This window comes from Alosa sapidissima, chromosome 1, assembly GCF_018492685.1.
Source record: "Alosa sapidissima isolate fAloSap1 chromosome 1, fAloSap1.pri, whole genome shotgun sequence".
Lineage (NCBI taxonomy): Eukaryota > Metazoa > Chordata > Actinopteri > Clupeiformes > Clupeidae > Alosa > Alosa sapidissima.
This window is the reverse complement of record NC_055957.1, coordinates 21534060-21556757: the sequence shown is the minus strand read 5'-3', so window position 1 is coordinate 21556757 and position 22698 is coordinate 21534060. Positions and strand designations below refer to the sequence as shown.

General features: G+C 45.3%; 1 protein-coding gene across 2 annotated transcripts; it reads left to right on the top strand.

Annotated features, from left to right (window-relative positions):
* Positions 1-39: 39 nt before the first annotated feature.
* Positions 40-22518, top strand: LOC121679337 (E3 ubiquitin-protein ligase RNF31). Of its 2 annotated transcripts, none has more exons than XM_042058289.1 (23): positions 40-390; positions 818-1017; positions 1281-1427; positions 1781-1936; positions 2143-2199; positions 2870-2975; positions 5371-5530; positions 6791-6945; positions 7398-7603; positions 8380-8613; positions 9497-9814; positions 10283-10468; positions 11368-11574; positions 12518-12691; positions 12849-12947; positions 13344-13433; positions 13682-13796; positions 14816-14928; positions 15409-15519; positions 15807-15855; positions 16776-16872; positions 21641-21806; positions 21902-22518. In XM_042058289.1, the coding sequence occupies exons 2-23, from the start codon at positions 820-822 to the stop codon at positions 21950-21952; spliced, it is 3195 nt and encodes a 1064-aa protein (XP_041914223.1). In that variant the 5' UTR covers positions 40-390; positions 818-819; the 3' UTR covers positions 21953-22518. The 2 variants fall into 2 exon arrangements, with proteins under 2 accessions (XP_041914223.1, XP_041914216.1); XM_042058282.1 differs by having other exon boundaries at positions 41-375.
* Positions 22519-22698: the final 180 nt, after the last annotated feature.

Below are 22698 nucleotides of genomic sequence, written 5' to 3'. Positions count from 1 at the left end.
CTACATGTGCTTAGAAGTAGTCTTACCACAAACGAATTAGCCTAAATACGTGGAAATTCGTCAAGAGACCTACACCAGTTTGCCTGCAATGACATTGACAAACCACTAGATGGACATCTTGACAATAATTATGAGGCGTGCATCTTTTATTTTGAAGAAAGTCGATAGCAGGCTCGGCTCAGCCATGTTGGTTCTGTCAGTCCGAGGGTTAACGTTACTGTGTTGCAGCAAGATGCAATGGAGTCTTGAAGCACGATAATGTTTTGTATTTGGCAGCTAGTGGTGGATACAACGTGACAGAACATGTGGGATTTGATTTACGACGAGCCGTCACTCCGATTTTATATCTGCGTTTAAAAACAGTTATCGCCATAGGTATGTAAACAAAATGTGAGTGGCATGGGTCCCTGAGATAGCTAAGTTAACGTTAGCTAGCTAGTATGCCATTGTCACAGTTCTGTATTTTTACCAGCTGCTATAGCTAAATAACCGCACCTCAATAACAAATTACTAGGTGTTACCACCAACACAATGACAACCAAACTGGTTTAACAGGCTAAGAGTAGCTCTATAGTAGTCACTACTGTAGTCACTTGTAGTGACAATCGTGCACAGTGAGGTCTTGTCTGTCTTACCGACCTAGTCTCTGCTTGTCACTGCTCATAGTGTAGCTGCTAGGTATTAGTGAAAATCATTGGGCCGATGTGGTTTTGAAAGTCAGTATTCAACTAAGTAAAATTGCTGTTTGAGATTGTTGTTGTGAGTTCTAAGTTTATTATTGTGAGTTTCATTGTTAATGAAAATTCTCGGTCTCTAGCCATGGACAGTCTGTCTGAAGAGCTTGAGGAGGTCAGAAGCAGGGCAGAGGCGTGTCTCTCCTCGCCGTGCTCAGCCCATGAAGTCCGGGCAGGTGTGTGTGCCATGGCCAACCTTCCCCTACCACCTGCTGCCAAGTACCAACAAATCTCAGCAGAGGTGATGTTGAAGGAAAACAGTGCTGGCAATAACAAGAAAGAGGTGAGCATAGGAATGCATACATTTTCTTGTATTAAACTCAATTGATAGTCAGTGGTGACATATTACATTAAAACCTGACTGTTTGCTTTTCAATATAAATATGAAATGTGATATTAAAGACAGCCGTACAATTTTCAGAATTAAGTTGTCTTTATTTTGGCCTCTTTCATCATTCAGTTTGTGTGTGTGTGTGTGTGTGTGTGTGCGTGCGTGTGTGTGTGCGTGTGCATGTGTGTGTGCGCATCTGCTGCTGTTCCTTTTAGATCATAGGGTCTTTGCAGAGACTCTCCACAGCTCTTAATATCCTAGAGAAGTATGGATCAAATCTCACCAGCTCCAACAGGCCAAAGTATTGGCGGACTGTAAAGCACAATAACCCTGTCTTCAGAGCAACAGTGGACGCCATTAAGGTAGTCGAAGGTGTTCTCATTAATCAAGTAGATTTTATTGTCATCTCAACAATATACCATGCATGTACACAGTAACACACAACAATGTGGCTCCAGATTAACAGTAAACACAATGCACACACATAATACACCGATGTTAACACATGTACACGCGACAACACATGCGAGCACTTATATATAGAAGTAACATGTAAGTGCACAGACGCATAGTAGCAGTGATCTGTATACCACTTCAAGTCTAACAAGGTGTGTTTGACACATCACTTCCAATACCATCCTAATGTGAAAAGGTTTGTGTCATTTCAGAAGGACCAGAGTGGGACTTTCAGTTGTTTTTCTCATTGTTTTTTCAGGGGGGTCGGGCAGTGCTCTGTCTCTATGGCTATACCAATCAACAAGCTGATGGTCTCAGCTTCCCCGATGAAGTCCAAGAACCAGATATTCAGAAGGTGTCCTCGGTCACGCTGGAGGTCATGAGTCTGAGGATGGAACTAGACATGCTCATCCAGGTCTGGATTTCTCTCAATCTTAGCCATCAGTCTAGAGGTTACATGTGGGGAGTGTCTTTAAGTATCTTTATTTAAGGGTTTGTCTGTTTCTTGTGTTTCTCTCTCTCTCTCTCTCTCTCTCTCTCTCTCTCTCTCTCTCTCTCTCTCTCTCTCTCTCTCTCTCTCTCTCTCTCTCTCTCTCTCTCTCTCTCTCTCTCTCTCCAAAGGAGTCTCATCCTCATCCAGAGTTCTTTGAGACACTGGTTCCATCAGTATTTCAGCAGGTAATTCTATTCTTCTCACCCTATGTAAATGTCTCCCCCTATCTCAGTCTAAATGTAAATACAACCTGTATTTATCTTATTCCTGTGCTAGCTTTAAAGCAGCACTAAACAAGATTTGCTCTCTGGCTCCCCCTACAGTTCAGAAGCGCAATAATAAACAAAAGGAAACGTGCGTCTTTTGCAACAAAATATGACCATAACTCCGATATAATGTAGAGGGGAATAAGTATATATACTTTTTTGATCCCGTGAGGGAAACTTGGTCTCTGCATTTAACCCAATCGGTGAATTAGTGAAACAGCACACAGTGAACACACAGTGAGGTGAAGCACACACTAATCCCGGTGCAGTTAGCTGCCTGCTTCAACGGCGGCGCTCGGGGAGCAGTGAGGGGTTAGGTGCCTTGCTCAAGGGCACTTCAGCCGCGGCCCACTAGTCGGGGCTCGAACCAGCAACCCTCTGGTTACAAGTCCAGAGTGCTAACCAGTGGGCCACGGCTGCCCCAATGCACCAACAGCAGTCACTAGAAAGTTGCTAGGTCGGTCATCACCTATAGAGGGCCGCTCAGACAGTGGCAGAAGTGCTTAGGTGTTATGAGGTTATGTGCTATTAAATTGATTTTGGAAACGTTATGTTAAGGTGAAAAAAACATGTGAATTCCATTCCCCAGGAGGAGAAGGTGTTGGGCTCCCCCTCTGATGCTCCTTGGGAAAAGCAGGATAAGCCTGTGGTATCTCTCACTCCACCCAAAGCATCCTCCTCTACTAAGTCCACTGGTAGGTTTGGTCTCTTAACAGCTTCTGGCGTTCTGTCCTGAGTTCATTCTGCTGATATGAGATGTTGCCTTCGCTGACTGTCTTTGCTTCCTATCGGGACCTCTGCTGCATTGCACTGCATTGCTTTCATCAGACAGTGAACTCTCTCTTTCTCTCCTGCCTTTCCTCTCTCTCTCTCTCTCTCTCTCTCTCTCTCTCTCTATCCCCCTCTCTCTCTCTCTCTCTCTATCCCCCTCTCTCCCTCTCTCTCCCCTCTCTGTCCCTCTCCCCTCCTCTCCCCTCTTTCTGTCTCTCCTTCTCTCTCCTGCCCACTCTCGGTTGGAGCAGGTTGTTCCCTCTGTGGTGGCACGGCTTCTGTCTTGTGTGCTCCGTGTGGTTCTATTCGCTTTTGTGAGTCTTGTGACATGGCCTTCCACTGCCACCCTAGCAGAGCCGCCCATAAGCGGGAGCCCGCGCTGACCACTGTGAGTCTTGTGACATGGCCTTCCACTGCCACCCTAGCAGAGCCGCCCATAAGCGGGAGCCCGCGCTGACCACTGTGAGTCTTGTGACATGGCCTTCCACTGCCACCCTAGCAGAGCCGCCCATAAGCGGGAGCCCGCGCTGACCACTGAGAGGCAGGGTGAGCATGCACACACCAGCGCGCGCAGGGCGTCCCCCCCCCCCCTTCACACGCGTGCCGTGCACCTCAGTTTACGGCTACGTTTGGCCTCCCCAGGTTGAAATGGTAGGAGACTACTGGAGTCTTCAGGTTTGAGTCCCAGGGAGTGCAGACACTGATGAAATAGTATGCCTTGAGCCTTGACTTTTTGAGCCCCTCTGCTAAATGATGAAAGTATAGCCTGAGTTCAGTTGGTACTTGCTGTTTCTCAATTCTCAACTGGATCAATTGAATATATTGAAATGCTGAACTGAAACTGAACAGCTCATTTGCACACTTGCACACTGGTTCATCTGTCTATTCTCAGTTCTTCCTATTCTGTCGCTGGTTATGAATCACTTGGTTTCACACTCTCTGCCTCAATGTCTACTTTTATTTGCGGGTGTTTTCACACTTGCTCCCTTTCAGGCTTTTAACCCTTAAAGGAGTACCGTCACACTGGTGTGACGGGAATGTTGGGAAATGAACGTTCTAAAGAATATCTGGGTTCATTGAATTCAACATAGAATTTTAGAACCTTCAATTGTTGCGGAACTTAGAACGTTCAAAAACCTACACCTTTAAGGGTTAAAAGAACTCTTATCTATCTATGACTCGGCATTTTTTTGGCATTATGTGAACACGCCAACCAAACTCAGACCCCTCTAACACGAACCAAACTGAGACGGAGGTAGTCTCTGCACGGTTCGCTTTGAAGTCAGCGGCACGGTTGTTCACGGTGTGCAATGTGAACACAAATCGCCATGGGTTTGGGCTCATGATAGGCCTACTATAGGGCAGCCGTGGCCTACTGGTTAGCGCTCCGGACTTGTAACCGAAGGGTTGCCGGTTCAAACCCCAACCAGTAGGCACGGCTGAAGTGCCCTTGAGCAAGGCACCCTCACTGCTCCCCGAGCGCCGCTGTTGTTGCAGGCAGCTCACTTCGCTGGGATTAGTGTGTGCTTCACCTCACTGTGTGCTGAGTGTGTTTCACTAATTCACGGATTGCGATAAATGCAGAGACCACCAATTTCCCTCGCGGGATCAAAAGAGTATATATACTTATACTTATACAGACATTTGTAAGCTAATTTGGCTACAGCCAAACAAGGTTGTTCTAATGTTAACATTAGACTGAATCTTTTCATCCAAACTAACAATGTAGAATGTAGCTAGGCTGTTATCTCTCTGTCGAACTCTTCTTCAGTTGGGCTTTTGTTCCCTTGTCATTTGGACGTGAGCTAAAGTTGGACATAGTAACAGTAACCAGTTGGGGCGGGCCTACCATTGAATTACAGTACAAATTGTGATTGGCTGGCGTGTTGACTGACAGTTCAAGAGAATATTATATATATTATAATATTTTTTTCAGAATTAATTCAGACCAGAATTAATTCTGAATATATGTTATATATATATATATATATTTCAGAAAAGAAATTAATTTATGAAACAAAATCACCACACCAATTATGATACTTATTTCAACCTGATAATGAATGATGATGAAAATATAACCCAGAGCAGCTACATAGCTCATAATGTGAATACAAAATGAACGGAGTTCCTTTTGTTTTAGTAGACTGAGTTTGGTTCTTTTAAGGGACTATGAGTGAAAACACCCTAATTTGCTTGTTTTAATCTCCAATTTATATCTTTTTTTTATGTTTTTTGCAACGATATAGCCATAGACACTGATATGGCATTAAACTAAATGACTACTACTATTAACACTGCCCCACTGTCCCTATGCAGATAACTGCACCATATGCGGGATCTTCCCAGTCTCTGCCCAGTGTCCAGTCTGCGTGCAGAGGCTGTGCTCGGAATGCGACCGGCTGTACCACTCCCACCCAGCACGCGCCAGCCACAGCAGGATCACCGTGGCCTCCGACAAACCCTCCAAGTCCATCAGGTGAGCAGGAGAGACGTGACCACCTGCTGCTTAAAGTATAAGAATAAGTATGCAGTTAAACAAAGTAAACTAAGATAACCAAATAAAACAGATATAGTATAAGTATATATACTCTTTTGATCCCGTGAGGGAAATTTGGGCTCTGCATTTATCCCAATCCATGAATTAGTGAAACACACTCGGCACACAGTGAACACACAGTGAGGTGAAGCACACACTAATCCTGGCGCAGTGAGCTGCCTGCAACAACAACGGCACTCGGGGAGCAGTGAGGGGTTACTGTAGGTGCCTTGCTCAAGGGCAGCCGTGCCTACTGGTCGGGGTTCGAACCGGCAAGCCTCCGGTCCGAAGCACTAACAAGTAGGCCACGGCTGCCTACACTGACCGTGGACCCTCATTTGACTCATCCATGGTGTTAAATTAACAAATTGATTTGACTTAATTGTTATATTAGCATTAGTTAGACTTCAGACTTTGCACTCTTACAAATTACTGTAGAACTTCTTGGTCACTTTTACAGTGTCTACTTCTAAGAGTCAATACAATACAAGCTGTTCTAAGGAAAGCATGTACATCTAGCATGGTTTCATGTGGCATGGTATATAGTTTGCAAGGCCAGTTTAATTGGCAGTGTTTGAGAGACTTGAGTTTACTAGAGGTGTTTTAAAGAAGCCCTATGCAGGTCTGGTTATTCCTTTGCTGTTTCTGGGTTTTCGCCTGATTTGGGCTCGCATTTTTCATGACATGGCTCCCCCTGCAGCTTTGGTAGCAAGTGACTGTTACGCTAAACCCCCATTAGCTAGCGAGGTAGCCATCAAGAAACCAAGCTAAACACATACAGGGCTCACAATAAAACAGTCGAGCAAACACATTGTTCAAGAGACTATCAAATCACATTACAAAAACGAAGTTCACCCAAGGGAGTCGGAGTCCGTTTTGCAGTCTTCTTAGAAACTACAATCTGACTACATTTTCGAAGGCGCGATTGGATACTTCCGCTGAGTTACATCCGGATATGTTCGGACCGCGACCAGAAAGTTGCATATTCGGTTTTTCCGCGGAGAAGCACTAGGGGGAGACGAAGCACCCACCAAACGACCCAAAAAGTGTAGAACCATCAGAACGACTCTCAACCTGCATAATTAAGGTCATTTTTGCTCAAATTGTTGCATAGGGCTTCTTTAAGTACCTGTATGTGAAATATAATTGATTCTGACAGGTCTGTTCTTGGTGTCCTGTTCTTTCCTGTCTGTCCGTCAGTGCATCCTTGGCCTCCTGGCAGTGTGTCCACTGCACCACACTGAACCGGATGCAGGAGGTGCTGTGTGGCATGTGTGAGCGCCCCCGTCTGGCCGCCACTGCACTGGCAGCCACTAGCGCACCACTGGAGGAGTTGCAGCCCTCCACTATCACAGGTCTGAGATCAGCCGCTCTGTCTCTGTCTGTCTTTCTCTGTCTTTCTTTCCTTCTTAGTTTCTTTCATTATTTCGGTCTTTCTTTCTTTCACTCAGTCTCTCTCTCCTTCGCTCTCTCTTGATTGCCATCTCTCTGTTTCACCTCCACTGTAATATTGTATTCTAATATTGTATTGTACCAGCTGTAACTGAAGGTGCTGTGTGTGTGTGTGTGTGTGTGTGTGTGTGTGTGTGTGTGTGTGTGTACTCAGCGGTAACTGAAGGTGTGTGTGTGTGTGTATGTACTCAGCGGTAGCTGAAGGTGTTGTGTGTGTGTGTGTGTGTGTGTGTGTGTGTGTACCCAGCGGTAGCTGAAGGTGGTGTGTGTGTGTGTGTGTGTGTGTGTGTACCCAGCGGTAGCTGAAGGAGCTGTGTGTGTACCCAGGGGTAACTGATGTGTCCTCCTCCGGCAGAGTGGCAGTGTAAGAGCTGCACAGTGGTCAACTCGGGCAGCAGTGTTCTGTGTGAGGTGTGTGAGCGCCCCCGTCTGGCCACACGCCCGCCTGCCACACCCTCTCGTCCGCCTGCCACACCCTCACGTCCGCCTGCCACACCCTCACGTCCGCCTGCCACACCCTCACGTCCGGCTGCACCCACTCTTGGTCTTCAGGAGAGTCAGGTATCAGTCTGTCTCTCTCTCGCTTTTTGATTGACCACATTAAGCTCCTTGACTAGCCTGACATCGTCATACTCAATTCTAGTCAGAATATGAGTCTGATACTGCTCCATTGGGACGTAATTATGGGGCGTGTTTCAACCGATACAGGGGGGAAAATGCCTCTGCACTCAATTGGATAGACCTAACCAATCAGAGTAATGAAATAGCCTAACGTGAGCTATAAAAAGAACACCTGAACCATTCTTCTTCTCCAGAAATGCTAGTACAGCAGGCGATAGCAAAATCTAACATCTAGCAACAGCGTTTTTTATTGCAAACAAAATCAACCGCGTGCTCAGCATGCTCAGGTGACGTGATAGACAAGGCATTGTTGCTCATCTGTCCATTATCGTACAAGCCCGCCCAAACAATTTGATTGGTCCGAAATGCTCTGGTTAGGGCATAGTTGCTTCTCAATGGAACAAGTCCAGACACAATTTCCCAACCTAAAATTTTATGGACGGGGCTAAGTCCGGGCTGGCTTTCCAGGCTACTCCTTGACCGCTTAGTGTACAGAATAATCATTTAACCAGCCATATAGAATGTGGGGGTAAATGCTAGCATTTTACAATATTTGTCCTAGCAAAGCTAATAAAATAAAACCGCTCATTTATAATGACCAGTTTGTGTGTAATAATTTGACTCTTTTGTAAGAAACACTTTTGCAAGCAAAATTCATATGAAGTGACATTTAGAAAAAAGTTTTTCAACAAGACTCTCTCCTCTGTCTCTCTCAGTGGGTGTGTCAGTTCTGCACTTACGCCAATCACACACCATCTTCCACCTGCGAGATGTGTGACCTCCCGCGGCCCGAGCCCGCCCCCTCGCCCCCCAAACTGCGAACCCCGTCCCCAGTCAGGGACTTCCCACAGCTGTCCATCAAGACCAAGGGCCCAGCGTCCGATGACCCGGACGTGAAGCGCCAGCGGCTGATGAGGGAGGAAGGACTCAAGCTGATCCAGCTGATCCGCGTGAGTCATCACTCCAGTCGCTTAGTTTGTTTGCTTGATTTCCGCCTAGTGTTAGTTAGTGTTATGAGTACAAACTCAGTTATATATTTATTTTGTAGAATTGACTAGTCTTAGTTTTGTTTGTATTTACTTTAGTCTTTAATTTATTTCAATTTAGTCAGTTTTGCATTTTTCCATTTTATTTAGTTTTAATTTAGATTTAGTTTATTTAGCATTTATTTGAGCAGTGAATTTTTTTTTGGACTGCTAGTTTTAGTCTGCATTTTTGTAACTGTAATAACTTTGGTCAACCCTGGGCCTGGCTGTACCCTGCGCTGGGTCCACTCCATGCACAGAGATACAGTATGCCAGGTCCTGGCTGACACTGCCCATAAAGATGAGCTTGCACACCTTGATATTGGATATGTCACCTGTATTTACTTTACTTGGCTATGTGTCATACACGTCGTCTTTAGCTGTGGCACATCCATGGGTAAGTAATATAATGATGGATAGTTTTTATTCCCAAACAACATCCCAGACCTAATGAAGTGGTGATATTGAAATTGTGTCTTCTGATAATGTGACATTGTGTGTGTGTGTGTAAGTGTGAGGGTGTGCTTGTTGGGTATGTAGTGTGTTGTGTACACACTTTAAAGCCTGTGGATTTGTAGACAGGGATTTTGAAGCTTTTTTTTTCAGAGAAGAGGCTTTTTTGTTGAACCTTTCTCTATCTGTCTCTCTGTCTGTCTGTCTGTCTGTCTCTCTCTCTCTCTCTGCCTCTCACCTCTGTCTCTCTTCGTCGCTCTTGCTTCTCTTTCTTTGCGCTCTCTCATTACTCTGTTTTCCTCTCTCTCTCCTCTCTCTCTCTCTCGCTCTCTCGGTCTCTCCTCTCACTCCTCAGGAAGGCGAGCGGAAGGGGGTGAGTCCAGAGGAGGTGTACGCGGGCGTGCGCGGCTCTGGCGACAGCAGTGTCGTGCCCTGTGATTGGTTGAAGACCGAGCTGCCCCCTTTGCTGGATGTGCTCTGCGCCCGGGCCGCCACGGTGCCGCTGGGTCCCCGAGCCCTCCATGCAGAGCCCCTGGAGCGTGCTGACGGCTCCCAGGAGCCACTGAGCCGAGGTGTGCAGCTGTCCAGAGCCGAGGCCAAGCACGCCTGGCTGACAGCAGGGGGCGACACCGAGCGGGCAGTCAAACAGGCACTGAGGGACAGAAAGGCCAAGGTCAGTCTCACCGCAGACTTCACAGACTATACTAGTGGCAGGGTTTTTTCCTGTCACTGTTCAAATGAATATAATTGTGCTAATCATGGGATATGCACCTACACCACAGTCATTCATATAGCAGATGCTTTTACTCAAGTCACCTTGCAGACACACATTGTGGTTAGTCTGTTATGTCCTAAGGTACTGTATCAAATGTATGTTATTTGCTGTGTAGGTTGAGCTTCCAAAGCACAAGGACTTTGTTGCAGAGCATCATACAGTGTAACAACGAGAGAGGCCAAAAAGACCCTTATTTTTAACAGCTCACACATATGGAGATGGCAATAACAAGACAAAGTAGCATGCCCTCTGTGCTGCTGCTCTGGTCTGTGATGTGTTTGTGAGCCCTTACCCAGTTTAAAGAGGGTGAGAGTGTGGCTCTCCCCCCGGGTCAGCCCTGGTCAGCGTGTGCCTGTGGTGTTGCAGGTGAAGGAGCTGGGCGCGCTGGGCTTCAGTGACGTGGCCCGTTGCGGGGAGGCTCTGCGGCTGAGCGGGGGCGAGGTGAGGGGCGCCTTGGCCGTGCTGCAGCGCCCCCTCCTGGAGCCCTTTCACCAGCGCATGTGGAGTGACCAGCCTGAGCCCCCCATCAACATCCACCTCCCAGACAAACAGGTAGGCTCAGCGCCACAGCAGGACATTGAACAGAACCTAAGATCTTCTGTTCAGGTCATTTCAGACAACTTTACAGTAACTGGCAGCTTTACAAGTCCCAAGAAGCTTATAGATTTGTCAATTTTTCCTGATTCTTTTCCTGTGTACCCCAGCATTACAACAAACAGCACAAGGAGTATACATCATAAAACAATATGATATACCGTAGTAGAAGTAGGTCTTGGCTGGTATATCATCCACTCTCACTGATGCCACATCAGCTGAGAATATCTCAGCAGTTTTACTGAGACTGTTATGGATGAGGTGACTAATCTTGCTAATTTTGGTGACATTCGTATCAGTGATCCAGATAGATTGAAGTGTGAAAAACAGCACTAGTCTACCTGCTCACAAACATGGGCTGGCTTGACCTGTCCGGATAGAAAACTGTACCAGCAACTGTGCTAAAAACAACCAGTTCTGCAGATGATGGAGCTCTTAAAGGGCTAAAGCTGTTAAGAGGATCATTTGTTATAACTTTCTCATCTGTGTGGGGTTTAACTGTGGAGGTCTCTGGGCGAGGATGCCTTTGCTGTCATCCTGTGGCGGTAGCATTTCATCATCAGTGTGTCAACTGTGATAGGCCGGCTCTCAGTCTTTGTGGATGTGCTCCTCAGACAAGGCCCTGCAGGGCCCTTTTGTCGGCACACAGCGCCTGTGATCTGAGATGACTCCAAACGCGCCAACACACATTCACCCACTACTTCCTGCTTTTATGGCAGGTGCTGTATCATTGAAAATGTAAGACTTTTTACCGCATGTCTCTCCCCCTCTCTCTCTCTCTCTTGCTATCCATCTCTCTCTCTCTCTCGCTCTCTCTCTCGCTCTCTCCCTCTCTCTCCGTCTCCCTCTCCCTCCAGCGCGTGTGCCGCAGGCTGCTGGCGGTGTACGACTTGCCCAGCTGGGGCCGCAGTGAGCTGGCCCTGTCCCTGCTGCAGGACCCCGCCGCCCCCTACACCCTGGAGGACGTGGTGCAGGCCGTGCGCGAGTCCCACGACCGCGACTTCATACGGCGCGTGCTCGCCAAAGAATGCCCCATCTGCCTCTCTGTCTTTCCCCACAGCAAGGTACTCTACAGGCAGAGAAGGGGGGGGGGGGGGGGGGGCGCGGAGAGAGGGACAGGGAGAGACAGAAGGAGAGGGAGAGAGAGAGAGAGAGAGCAGGAGAAAGAGTGTGGGAGAGGGGGAGAGAGGAGATGGAGGGAGAGAGAGAGCCGGAGGGGGAGAGAGAGGTGATGGAAAAGAGAGGACAGCTCCAGTCCTGACAGTTTGTTGTGTTTAATAGCTTTGTCAATTGTGTGTGGTAGCTTTGGCTCCTGTTCCATTTAGCATCGAGATGACTCCGCGCTATGTTGAGTTTAAAATTCATTGGGGATGGATGCAGAGAAAGGAGCGTAGAAGGGAGAAGAGGAAAACTACACCCAAGATGTTGTGTAGAAGCAGCAACGTTAGGCTTCAGCACCAGCAGCCTGCTTTGGCTCAGAGATCACAGGAGGAGAGCAGCCACTCTGTGCAGAGGCTGCTGTCTTGTTTTCTGCAGGAGAGCGGCTCTCTAGTCCGTCAAGAGCACACTTGTTCCTGCCGTGCACAGACCTACTTTTCTATGCCTGATTTTCATAGATTTTCACAGACACTTCAATATGAATGTGTTACTATAATGGGATCATTCCTGCGTTAGAAAAATAAACAGTGTGGCCGCGCAATTGAAACGTTCCTTCTGCAAAACATAAAAATAGTCTTAGAAGACTGGTTTAATTATTTTAAATGTGTGCAATGCTCTCACGTCTGTTGTAGCCAGTTTCATTATTATAGTTATAGTAGACTAATTGTTACCACAAAACTAATTGTTACCATTTCGCGGTCATAACACTTCAGTTGTGTTCCTGGTGTAGTCCGGCACACACACACATACACACACACACACACAACACATCCCAATTGAAGAGCATGCTCACTCCAAATGCCGGGTGTGTAAGAGTGTTGCGGTACCTGTCCCTGTGTGCGTCTCCAGATGCAGTCTCTGACGTCGTGCCAGTGCTCGGTGTGCTGCAGCTGCTTCCAGCAGCACTTCACCATCGCCGTGAGGGACAAGCACATCAGAGACATGGTGTGCCCTGTGTGCTGGGAGCCCGACATTAACGACCCCGAACACCTCAACAGCTACTTCTCCACTCTTGACATTCAGGTGTGTGCGTGTGTGTGTGTGTGCGTGTGTGTGTGTGTGTGTGTGTGTGTGTGCGCGCGCGCGTGCGTGTGTGTGTGTGTGTGTCTGGGGGGGCTTTCTAGTCATCAATCTTTCAAGTTTAAACCGTGTGTGTGTGTGTGTGTGTGTGTGTGTGTAGCTCCGAGAGTGTTTAGAACCTGAGGTGTACGAGCTGTTTCATAAGAAGCTGACCGAACAGGCCCTCATTAAGGATCCCAAGTTCCTCTGGTGCAGTCACGTGAGTCCACTGATATTCCATTAGGACACACAATCCGCCTTATTCATGAAACTGGAAATCTGTCCGCTTTTTTCATATTCTGTCCACTCTGTTTACATTATAACTTAGTGCAGTCTCAGCAGGCTAACTAGAATATGCTTCAACTTATATTTATTTTGAAATGTACACCACCTCATGTCACTAATACCCCATAGACCAGTACACCACCTCATGACACTAATACCCCATAGACCAGTACACCACCTCATGACACTAATACCCCATAGACCAGTACACCACCTCATGAAACTAAGACCCCATAGACCAGCATACCACCTCAGAGCATTCAGCACACTAATGGTGTTAAGCGTGCTGCTTTTCTCTCTCACTGCTTTATTGATGCGGGTGTTTTTTCAGTGCTCCTACGGCTTCATCTATGACGGCGAGCAGCTCAAGGTCACTTGTTTCCAGTGCCGCAACAGTTTCTGTGCCCAGTGCAAGAAGCCTGTAAGCATCATGCCACAATGCTACCTCATTAAATGAGCATTCTTGATCTCACTCTGAAAAGACCCACTAAATGTCCAGAAGTTATCCTGCCATTCACTCTGTCCTCTCTCTGCCCTTCATCTTTCTATCACTTGAACTCCCTCTCTTTCTCATTTTTCTGCTCTCTCTCTCTCTTTCTTTCCCCTCTCTCTCCTCTATCTCTCCTTCTTTTCCCTCTCTCTTTCTCTCTCTCTCTCTCTGTCCAACAGTGGGAGTCTCAGCACACTGGTCTCTCTTGTGAGCAGTTCCAGTCGTGGAAGCGAGAGAATGACCCTGAGTACCAGAGACAGGGTCTGGCCGGATACCTGCGTGACAACGGCATCAGTAAGTCCACCCGATTCTGCCAAACTCACATTCACTCTGGTCACCGTGGTCAGGAACAGATCCCAAGGACTCCAACCGGGCAGTTAGACAGAGTGTTCAGTTCAACACACGTTATATTGAAAGTGATTAGGACAGCAAATGGTTTATTATCATGAATGCTGTCATGCACACTCATTGTGATGGAGGAAACTCAGCTGAATAGTGTCAGCTAAATAGTGATTGTGATGCTACATAGTGACTGTGATGCTAAATAGTGACTGTGATGCTAAATAGTAATTGTGATTCTACATAGTGACTTTGATGCTAAATAGTGATTGTGATTCTACATAGTGATTGTGATTCCACATAGTGACATAGTGAATGGAGAGGATTTGTGTCAGGTGAAGAGTGGATTTGGAAATGGAGAGGGTTTGTGTCAGGTGAAGAGTGGTGTAAAATTGAACTATCAGTTATTCCCCTCTCTGCCCATTTCCCTGCTCAGTAAAGAGAGCGCGCAGGACGGTTGACAGGCCTTTGAGAGGTCAGTAGTTCTCTGCAGCTGACTGGCCAGCTCTCCTCTCCGCTACATGTCAGGCCTGGGTCAGTGGATGTGGTTCTCCAGTCCTGGAATAATAAGCCCTCATTTCAGCTCTCAATTCAGGGTTATGCACAGTGCACTCTCTCTCTCTCTCTCTCTCTCTCTCTCTCTCTCTCTCTCTCTCTCTCTCTCTCTCTCTCTCTCTCTCTCTCTCTCTCTCTCTCTCTCTCTCTCTCTCTCTCTCTCTCTCTGTCTGTCTCTGTCTGTCTGTCTTTGTCTGTCTCTCTACTCTTTCTCTCTCTCTCCCTGTCTCCACTGTTTATTCTCATTATGTCCTGTTGCTTGTTTCCTCACTCCCCGTCTCTTTCTCTCTCTCTCTCTCCCCCCTCCCTCATTATCCCTATTCTCCTATCTCTCCCTCCCTCCGTCTCTCCCTCTCTTTCCCTCTGTCCCTCCCTCTCTTTTCCTCTCTCCCTCCCTACCTCCCTGGTTCTCCCTGTAGCCTGTCCTAACTGCAGGTTCCAGTACGCTCTGGCCAGAGGTGGCTGCATGCACTTCTGCTGCTCACAGTGCAGATACCAGTTCTGCAGTGGCTGCAATAACCCCTTCCACACGGTAAGTGTGTGTGTGCGTGCGTGCGTGCGTGCGTGTGCGTGCTTAAAACGTATCATAGATTGCTGAATAGCTTTAATCTACTTGATTATTTAGAAATTTGATTCCTAATAAAACTTGGCTTGTGAAGTGGAATTAAATAAAGTATATAAAATGTCTGTGTGTTTATCATCCTTTATATTGAAACTGCTTAGTCACAGTTTGTTAGAGATACATAAGTTGGTGCCCAATATCTTACAAGCCATTTTACAGACATTTGAATACAGTCTGCCTAGATATGCACACACATGCAGTCTGCCTAGATATGCACACACACATACAGTGCGTTTGTGTAGCAGGTTATCTCAGAGAAGAGATTTGTGGCATGTGTGGCTATAGAGAGTGGGTTGAGGTGTGTTGATTTGTTTACTTGTCATCTGCATGTGTGATGGGGCATGACTGACGGGTCTGCCCCCCATCCCCACCCCCCTGCACTGCACTCAGACGTGCTCGGTGATCCAGTGCAGTGTGACGGGGCTGCACGCCCATCACCCCAGAGACTGCCTCTTCTACCTACGAGACTGGGAGCCTGCCAGGCTGCAGGCCCTGCTGCAGGTACACACACACATGCACGCACACACACACACACACACACACACACACACACACACACACACACACACAGTGAGCGAAAGAGAAAGACAGACATAAACACAAACATATGTAAACACACATACATAATAAACACAGACACACACACAACCACAGCAGGTGCAAACAGACCCACAGTTCCTCGTTGTACACAGAAATATTCAACAAATATGATCAAAAATGTGTCTTTACATTCTCTGTGCTGCACAGCCATTTTGTTTGTCCTATATATTATTTGTCCTGTTTTTTAGAAAGAAGGGGTGGCATTCAACACAGACACACCTCCTGGCACTCAGGCAGGTGGGTTCTTGCTTTCTTTCTATCTATATATCTACCGGTATTTATCTATCTACCCACTTCTCTCTCTCTCTCGCTCTCTTGTTTCTTTCTACCTATCTATCTCTCTCTCCCTCTCCCTCGTTCTTTCTCTCTCTTTCGTTTCTGCCTTTCTATCTATCTTTATTTCTATCTCTAGGGTTAGCATCAGTAGGCCCAGCATGATGGAGGCGTAAAACAGGACACAATGAGAGAGACTTGTTGTGCTGCTTCACACATTGTGGGGCAGCCGTGGCCTACTGGTTAGCGCTTCATACTTGTAACCGGAGGGTTGCCGGTTCGAACAACGACCAGTAGGAACGGCTGAAGTGCCCTTGAGCAAGGCACCTAACCCCTCACTGCTCCCCGAGCGCCGCTGTTGCAGGCAGCTCACTGCGCCGGGATTAGTGTGTGCTTCACCTCACTGTGTGTTCACTGTGTGCTGAGTGTGTTTCACTAATTCATGGATTGGGATAAATGCAGAGACCAAATTTCCCTCACGGGATCAAAAGAGTATATATACATACTTATATACTTACTTATATACTTACATACACACACACACACACACACACACACCTCCACATCCACTGGCTCACTACGCACGTTACACACACACACACACACACACACACACACACCTCCGCATCCACTGGCTCACTTCGTACGTCGCACACACACACACACACACACACACACACACACACCTCCGCATCCACTGGGTCACTTCACACGTCGCCCAGACCTCCACCATCCTGCCGCTTTTTCTGCCTCTTCTCTCTAGAAAGCAACACACACACACACACACGATTTCACTTGCATTTGCTCTTACTCACTCACACTCTCAGTCCCTCTCTCTCCCGTTCTCCCATTCTCGTGTGTGTGTGTGTGTGTGTGTGATTCAGGTTTGTGTGGAGTGATCGAACAGAAGGATGAGGGGGGCCAGCAGTCTGACTCTGCCTGTGGAGCTCAAACACAGCCTGGCCAGGCAGGCCTCTGCGAGTGAGTGACCGTCCCACACACACACTAACACACACTCAGACCCAGGGTGCAACTTGTGTCCGTGTCTGTAGGCTATTATTTGGAAATGAGATGTGGATGTAAGTCAGGATGTTTGCTATTTGATTAGTTAAAATAAATATTGAAAAACCAAACAACTTGAAGAGAACCTGTCTTGGATCGCAGAGGACTATCATGCAATGTTCATTTCTGGTGAGCAGTTGACAAGCAAACATGACGTGAGCTAACTGATGGCTAGAAGGAGGCTATGTAAAAGTTTGCCAATAGTTGTGTTGCCTGTTACTCATTTGACATTAATAACCAACAGTGAAAACCGTAAAAACCAAGGCAGTAAAATTCTGCACGTTTTAAACCCACCAACGTAATAACTTCCAACCAACGTAATAACCCAATAATTATTAGGTTTGCAGAATGTTAATACGTTGGTGGGAAGGTTAAAAAAAGTTAATGTAATAACTTCCCACCAATGCAATAAATCATTGATTTAGTGAAATGGTATGTGTTTTATCAATTGTAAGGGTAAGGTCAACAATTGTCACCATCACCCCCCCCCCCCCCATTGTGTTCCTGCCTTTTCTTCGTTTTCAAATGAGAGGGAGTACAGATGCAGGCGACACTATACTGTAGGTTACACATTACAAGACACCCCCAAAAGCATAATTGTGAAATAGTAGAATTAAAAAGGAAATGGGCTTGATGGTACTTTGTCAACTGACATGACATGTGTGGTTAAGAGCATGCTCCTGTCATAAGAGCATGCTCCTAATCACTTGATTGTCTTTGCCCACAACGTCAACTTGAAGGCACCTAACCCTAACCTTAACCCTTACCATAACCCTTGACTAACCCTATTTTTTTCTGTCAACCTGGACCCTAAATGACATGGATACAATCACAAGTGCTCGACTGAATATTTACTGGGCACACAGGAAAATTTCAGCATAGGTATTTCTATTTAAGGCAACCATCGCTCAAGAGGACTGGCCAACTCTCAGCAATCAACTGAAGCGTGGGACAGTCGTGTTATCTTTTATGGACAGTAGGAACACTTGACCTTTCACCTCCATATGTTAAGATGCAGCATCATGTACAGTATGTGTGTATGTTGCTAAAAAGGAGAACATGGCAAGTGTGCAAATAAACCTTCTAACGGTCCTTTGGGTTCCCACGAGTCCTTAAAAGCCATGAGAATCTATGAAAATGAGGGGGGAAATCATAGCTTTGAAAATAGACATAAATAGACATGGGTAATTAAAACTGTTTAAATTTGTATACCGTACTGTAAGTCCTAAAATTATGTCCAGAATTCTATTTATAGCTGGACCTCGGATAATAGCTAGGGGCGTGGTCGATTCGGACAAATAAAGGCTGGCCCCCAAATACAAGCCGGGGTAATAATTGCCTACCAGTAGGGCTGTCAGTCCACGAGCACTAGAAGACATTGTTTCGATTTAACTCAATTAAATAAAAGAGCTCTTCTTAATATTTTATATTGTTGGTGTGGAAGAAATTTAGCTTAAATGTCTGTAAATACTGAGTGAGTCTGAAATAAGGTTTGTCTTTCTTGTTAGGAGTTTATTAATCTCTGTGCAGAGAGGTCTCATAAGCATCAGGCAATCAGGATACAAAGACAAAGTCTGTGCACCCAAGAGACAATCAGTTGTTTCTCACACACGCATTTATACCTCGTAAAGTGTCATAATCTCATTGTATCATTGCATCATTACACCCTCTCTGCACACACATGACTTGGTCAATACAATCGGTTATTTAAGAATCAAGGACATTAAGAACATTTCTAACATCATACAACACATGATTTGCCATCTGAACATCTGTTATCGGAACAGAAGTATCAAATAATAAGAACTTTAAGAACTAGATTAGTTTCCAACGGAAGAATGAATTCACACTGCACTAGAAGTATCACTTATAAGGAACATACACAAACTTGGCTAAACTTACACTTTTGAATGGACTCTTCTGTTTAAAATCTTACAGAAACACGAGTATCAAATCAAAGGTTAAGGTCCATCTTTGTCATTTTCCCCTCACATTGGTAGGTTTAATATTGTTGCCAATGAAAAGTCGTTGTCCTACACCATGGGTCTCCAACATGTCCCTCTCAAGCTACCAGGCGCTTGCCGTCCCCTTCTGAGCTTGCCAGAGGCTGAAGCAGTTACTAGGCTACTACTACATTTAAACACAATTGTTGCCGCGAGGCATTCCAACCTACGAATTTAATAAAAAGTAAATTGTGCATAATTAAAAAAATAACTCAATTTAGGCTATTTGGCTACGCAATAAGGTTTCCATTACAGCACAGCGCACGTTCAATGAGTGAATGAAACCGGCTGCCTTGTCTCGCAATAAACAGTGGGTGAAAATCCTGACACTCTTTCAACTACATGAAACTTAACAGTGAACCATCAAATACCCCCCAGATTTCAGTGCCCATCAGTCCTAACATTTAGCAATAAAACAATCCAAAAGTAAATTAAATCCCAAACCAAACCGAAAATCTTCTGCTTTTGATAGCCTACCGGTATGCCGGTTACAGGAAGTGTTTAATAGCGGTGGCCCACTTTAAGAGTAGCCTTTTACTTTATTTCTAAGAATAAAAGTCTACGACAGAAGCCTAATAAGAAAAAGGCCTGCCCCAGATAAAGGCCAGTGCTTTGCGCAGCCTAAATAAATAAAAGACCGCGGCCACAATTTGAGGATTTACGGCATGTTCTGTTAGAGAAGGCAAGAGAACTACTTTGTCAGCCATCACTGAAACATAGCACAATTGACCGTGATGCTTTTGCTTTTTTAAATGTTGTCTCTGAGTTTCTGTAAAGCTATAAAGTTATTGTAAACAATTAACCTTGATTCATGTCTTAAACTGTTGGGTCTTTGAATTTGAGGGAATTGGACCTGGGAAATCCTTGAAAAGTCAATGAATTTCAAGAAGGTGTGGGAACATTGGGTCAGATTAAATCTCTTTGACAGTGTACATGGTCACTGATTAACGATAAAAAAAACAGGCAAGGGACACAACATTATTCTTTCTGAAGGACCACTTTCATTTATTTTTCCTGTATAGCTGAGAGGTTTCCTGAAACCACAAATAACTGAACTACACAAACTAGTCAAGTTTCTCTTTAAAAAATGTTATTACATTGAACTAACACATTTTGCCACAGCAATGAATTTATCCAACAGAATCATGTAAAATGAAGATTGGTTTAGACAATTGTTGACAAGTATACCGTACAATTGATAAAAACAGATAACGTTTCACTAAATCAGTGATTTATTACATTTGTGGGAAGTTATTACATTAACTTTTTTAACCTTCCCACCAGCGTAATAACTTCCTGCAAACTTAATTTTTAGTATCTTTTTCTTTCAGTCCGTGGTTCCATAATACTTGCTTGAGGGAAACATCCCAAAACAATGGCACCTACAGTATATAATTGCTGTTGTTTTGGAAATTATTTCTCATTTCTCAAACATGCTGAGTAAAGCAATTCAACTATTGTAATTATATTTTACATTAGTAAAGCGGTCTGATGTGCATGTTGCAAGGGTGAGGTGTGCCCTATGACCCTATGACCCTGAAATCTACCATGGCCAGGGCTCAGGTCAAAGAAGTTTGAGAAAGGCAAACCAATTATTGTCATTTTAACATACTGTTCCATGGTATTGGATTTTATTACACGGCTCTTCGTAATGCTGCAGAATGCTCTATTCACTTGAATGGGCCTTCCCAACATTCGGTGGTCTGATATTTACTAAGTATAACAGACCGCTGTCAAGTAAAATGGGTTTTGTGCTTCTTATTCACGTCTTCCATATCACTCCGCAAGTAGTCAGGTCACTTCTTGCAATGGAACTTCATTCAAAAGAGAAAGCAGACGGTTGATCAGCTGTGTTCTAAAGAATGTTTGATTCAAGTTCGGCGTTTGTTGGGAACTATTTGTTTCTCAGCAAAAAATTAAACTAACAAATCAATGTAGAGTCATATCATGTGGAGTTTATTTTTTGGTTTAGGCAAGTAGCCATGTAATAAGCAGGTGGATGTATAGAACGCCGGTCATTATCGGAAAATAAGTCCCGACAGGGCGAACAGGACCCCGACGCTCCAGCGGAGGCGCTCTATACATTATCCCTTACATATTAGCTTTTAATACCACTTCTAAATGAAATTTGAGATTAAACTTGAGGATGAAATACAATCTCTTACAAAAAAAAGTCTTAACTTGAACTTGTTTATACCTGTAGACACCCTGGTGTGTGTGTATTGGAGTGCGTGGAGTGAAATGTTTGTCTGTGTGGGTACAGTGCTTGTGTGCTGTCAGCGCTGTTGTCATACATTGGACTGTGTGAACTATTCACACAGCCTCCATTCTGCAAGGCCTCTATTTTTAAAACCTGTTTTGTTGTCATGTTACTGTTACTGTCACCAGTTTTTCCCCCATCATGTTTCTGAAATGGATGTCCTTCATTTATACAGATTGAAAGATTACAGTAAAAGGCATTGCTTTTTGCCTCCATTAAACATGTCATGTAGTCAGCAGCAGCTCACAGTGAGTTCCTGGAGTGAGGAGGTGACTCAGAGGACAGACTGGTCAGCAAACATGGCATCTATCTGCCTCTTTCTCTCTCATTCTCTCTCTTTCTCTCTCTCTCCCTCTTTCTCTCTCTCTTCATGGGTTGAAATGTTCCAATAAACGGCTGTTCCCCCCCCCCCCCCCCCCCATAGGAAGCACTACAGAGAGTACCTGGTCAGCCTCATCAACGGCCACTCCATTGACCCGGCCCCGCTGTACAATGCCAATGAGCTGCTGCTGGCCTGTCGGAGATACCAAGTGGAGGTGCCAAGGGGGGAGGCGGAGGACGACAGGACGTACTATTCCCGACTACTGAAGGTGAGTCAGTGTGATGGCGTGTCAGTCAGGGCTCAGGGTTTGTTTGTTTGTTGTCATTTTTGCCTAAGTGACGTCATTTTGTTTTCTCCTCACAGATGCTGATGGATAACGTGCCACTTGGTGACAAAGTCCCACGGAAGAAGTGAAGGAATATGGTCACACACACACACACACACACACACACACACAAACACAAACACACACACACACATACTCCTATTATGTTGTGTACTCTAAGTGTGAATTAAGGTCATTGTTGTTTACATGGTGTAGAAGTAATAGTGTCTGATAACTGCACCATTACACTACTGGATGCTGCAGTGAAAAGGGCACTGAATGCCCTTCATGTCCTTCTGCAAGAAATGCTCTGTTATTGAATAACCCTTCAAGGAACTTACAAATATGTTATTCTATATTTAAAGTGGACAGAACAAACACAAAGAGCTCTAAAGCACTGTATGCTGTCTGATTCTCTACCCTGAGACAGACTTTCAGATGCATGCCATTTTGATTGTTTTATTTATCAGATATAATATTATATAATATAAATGATGTGAATCTATATGAGTGAGAATGCTGAATCACGAGGCAGAAAAAACAGGAATGTTTATGAGGTGCCTGTATGCATGTTGTCTAATCATGGTGTGTTTGTTGTGCTGATTGGCTGTGCCATCATGGCGTCCTTGACAAATAAAGCTCAGCTTTTCCATCACTGCCTTACAGCCTGACATCTCTCTTTCTGAATGGGTTCAGCTTATGTGGTAATCACACAAAATATGCTGTATGTATGTATGGGTAGCAAACCTTGCATCAATTAGCTTTTTAGTGCCTTTCATTTTTATATGAAACCCCATTGCATTGTTAGTCACGTTGAACTTTAATTATGAGCACT

Bases quoted from the DNA above. Each gene is read 5' to 3' on its own strand.
- LOC121679337 (XM_042058289.1), top strand. From the start codon at position 820: ATGGACAGTCTGTCTGAAGAGCTTGAGGAGGTCAGAAGCAGGGCAGAG. The intron at 1,018-1,280 runs GTGAGCATAGGA...TGTTCCTTTTAG, and splicing joins CTGGCAATAACAAGAAAGAG to ATCATAGGGTCTTTGCAGAG. The intron at 11,575-12,517 runs GTACTCTACAGG...GTGCGTCTCCAG, and splicing joins CTGTCTTTCCCCACAGCAAG to ATGCAGTCTCTGACGTCGTG.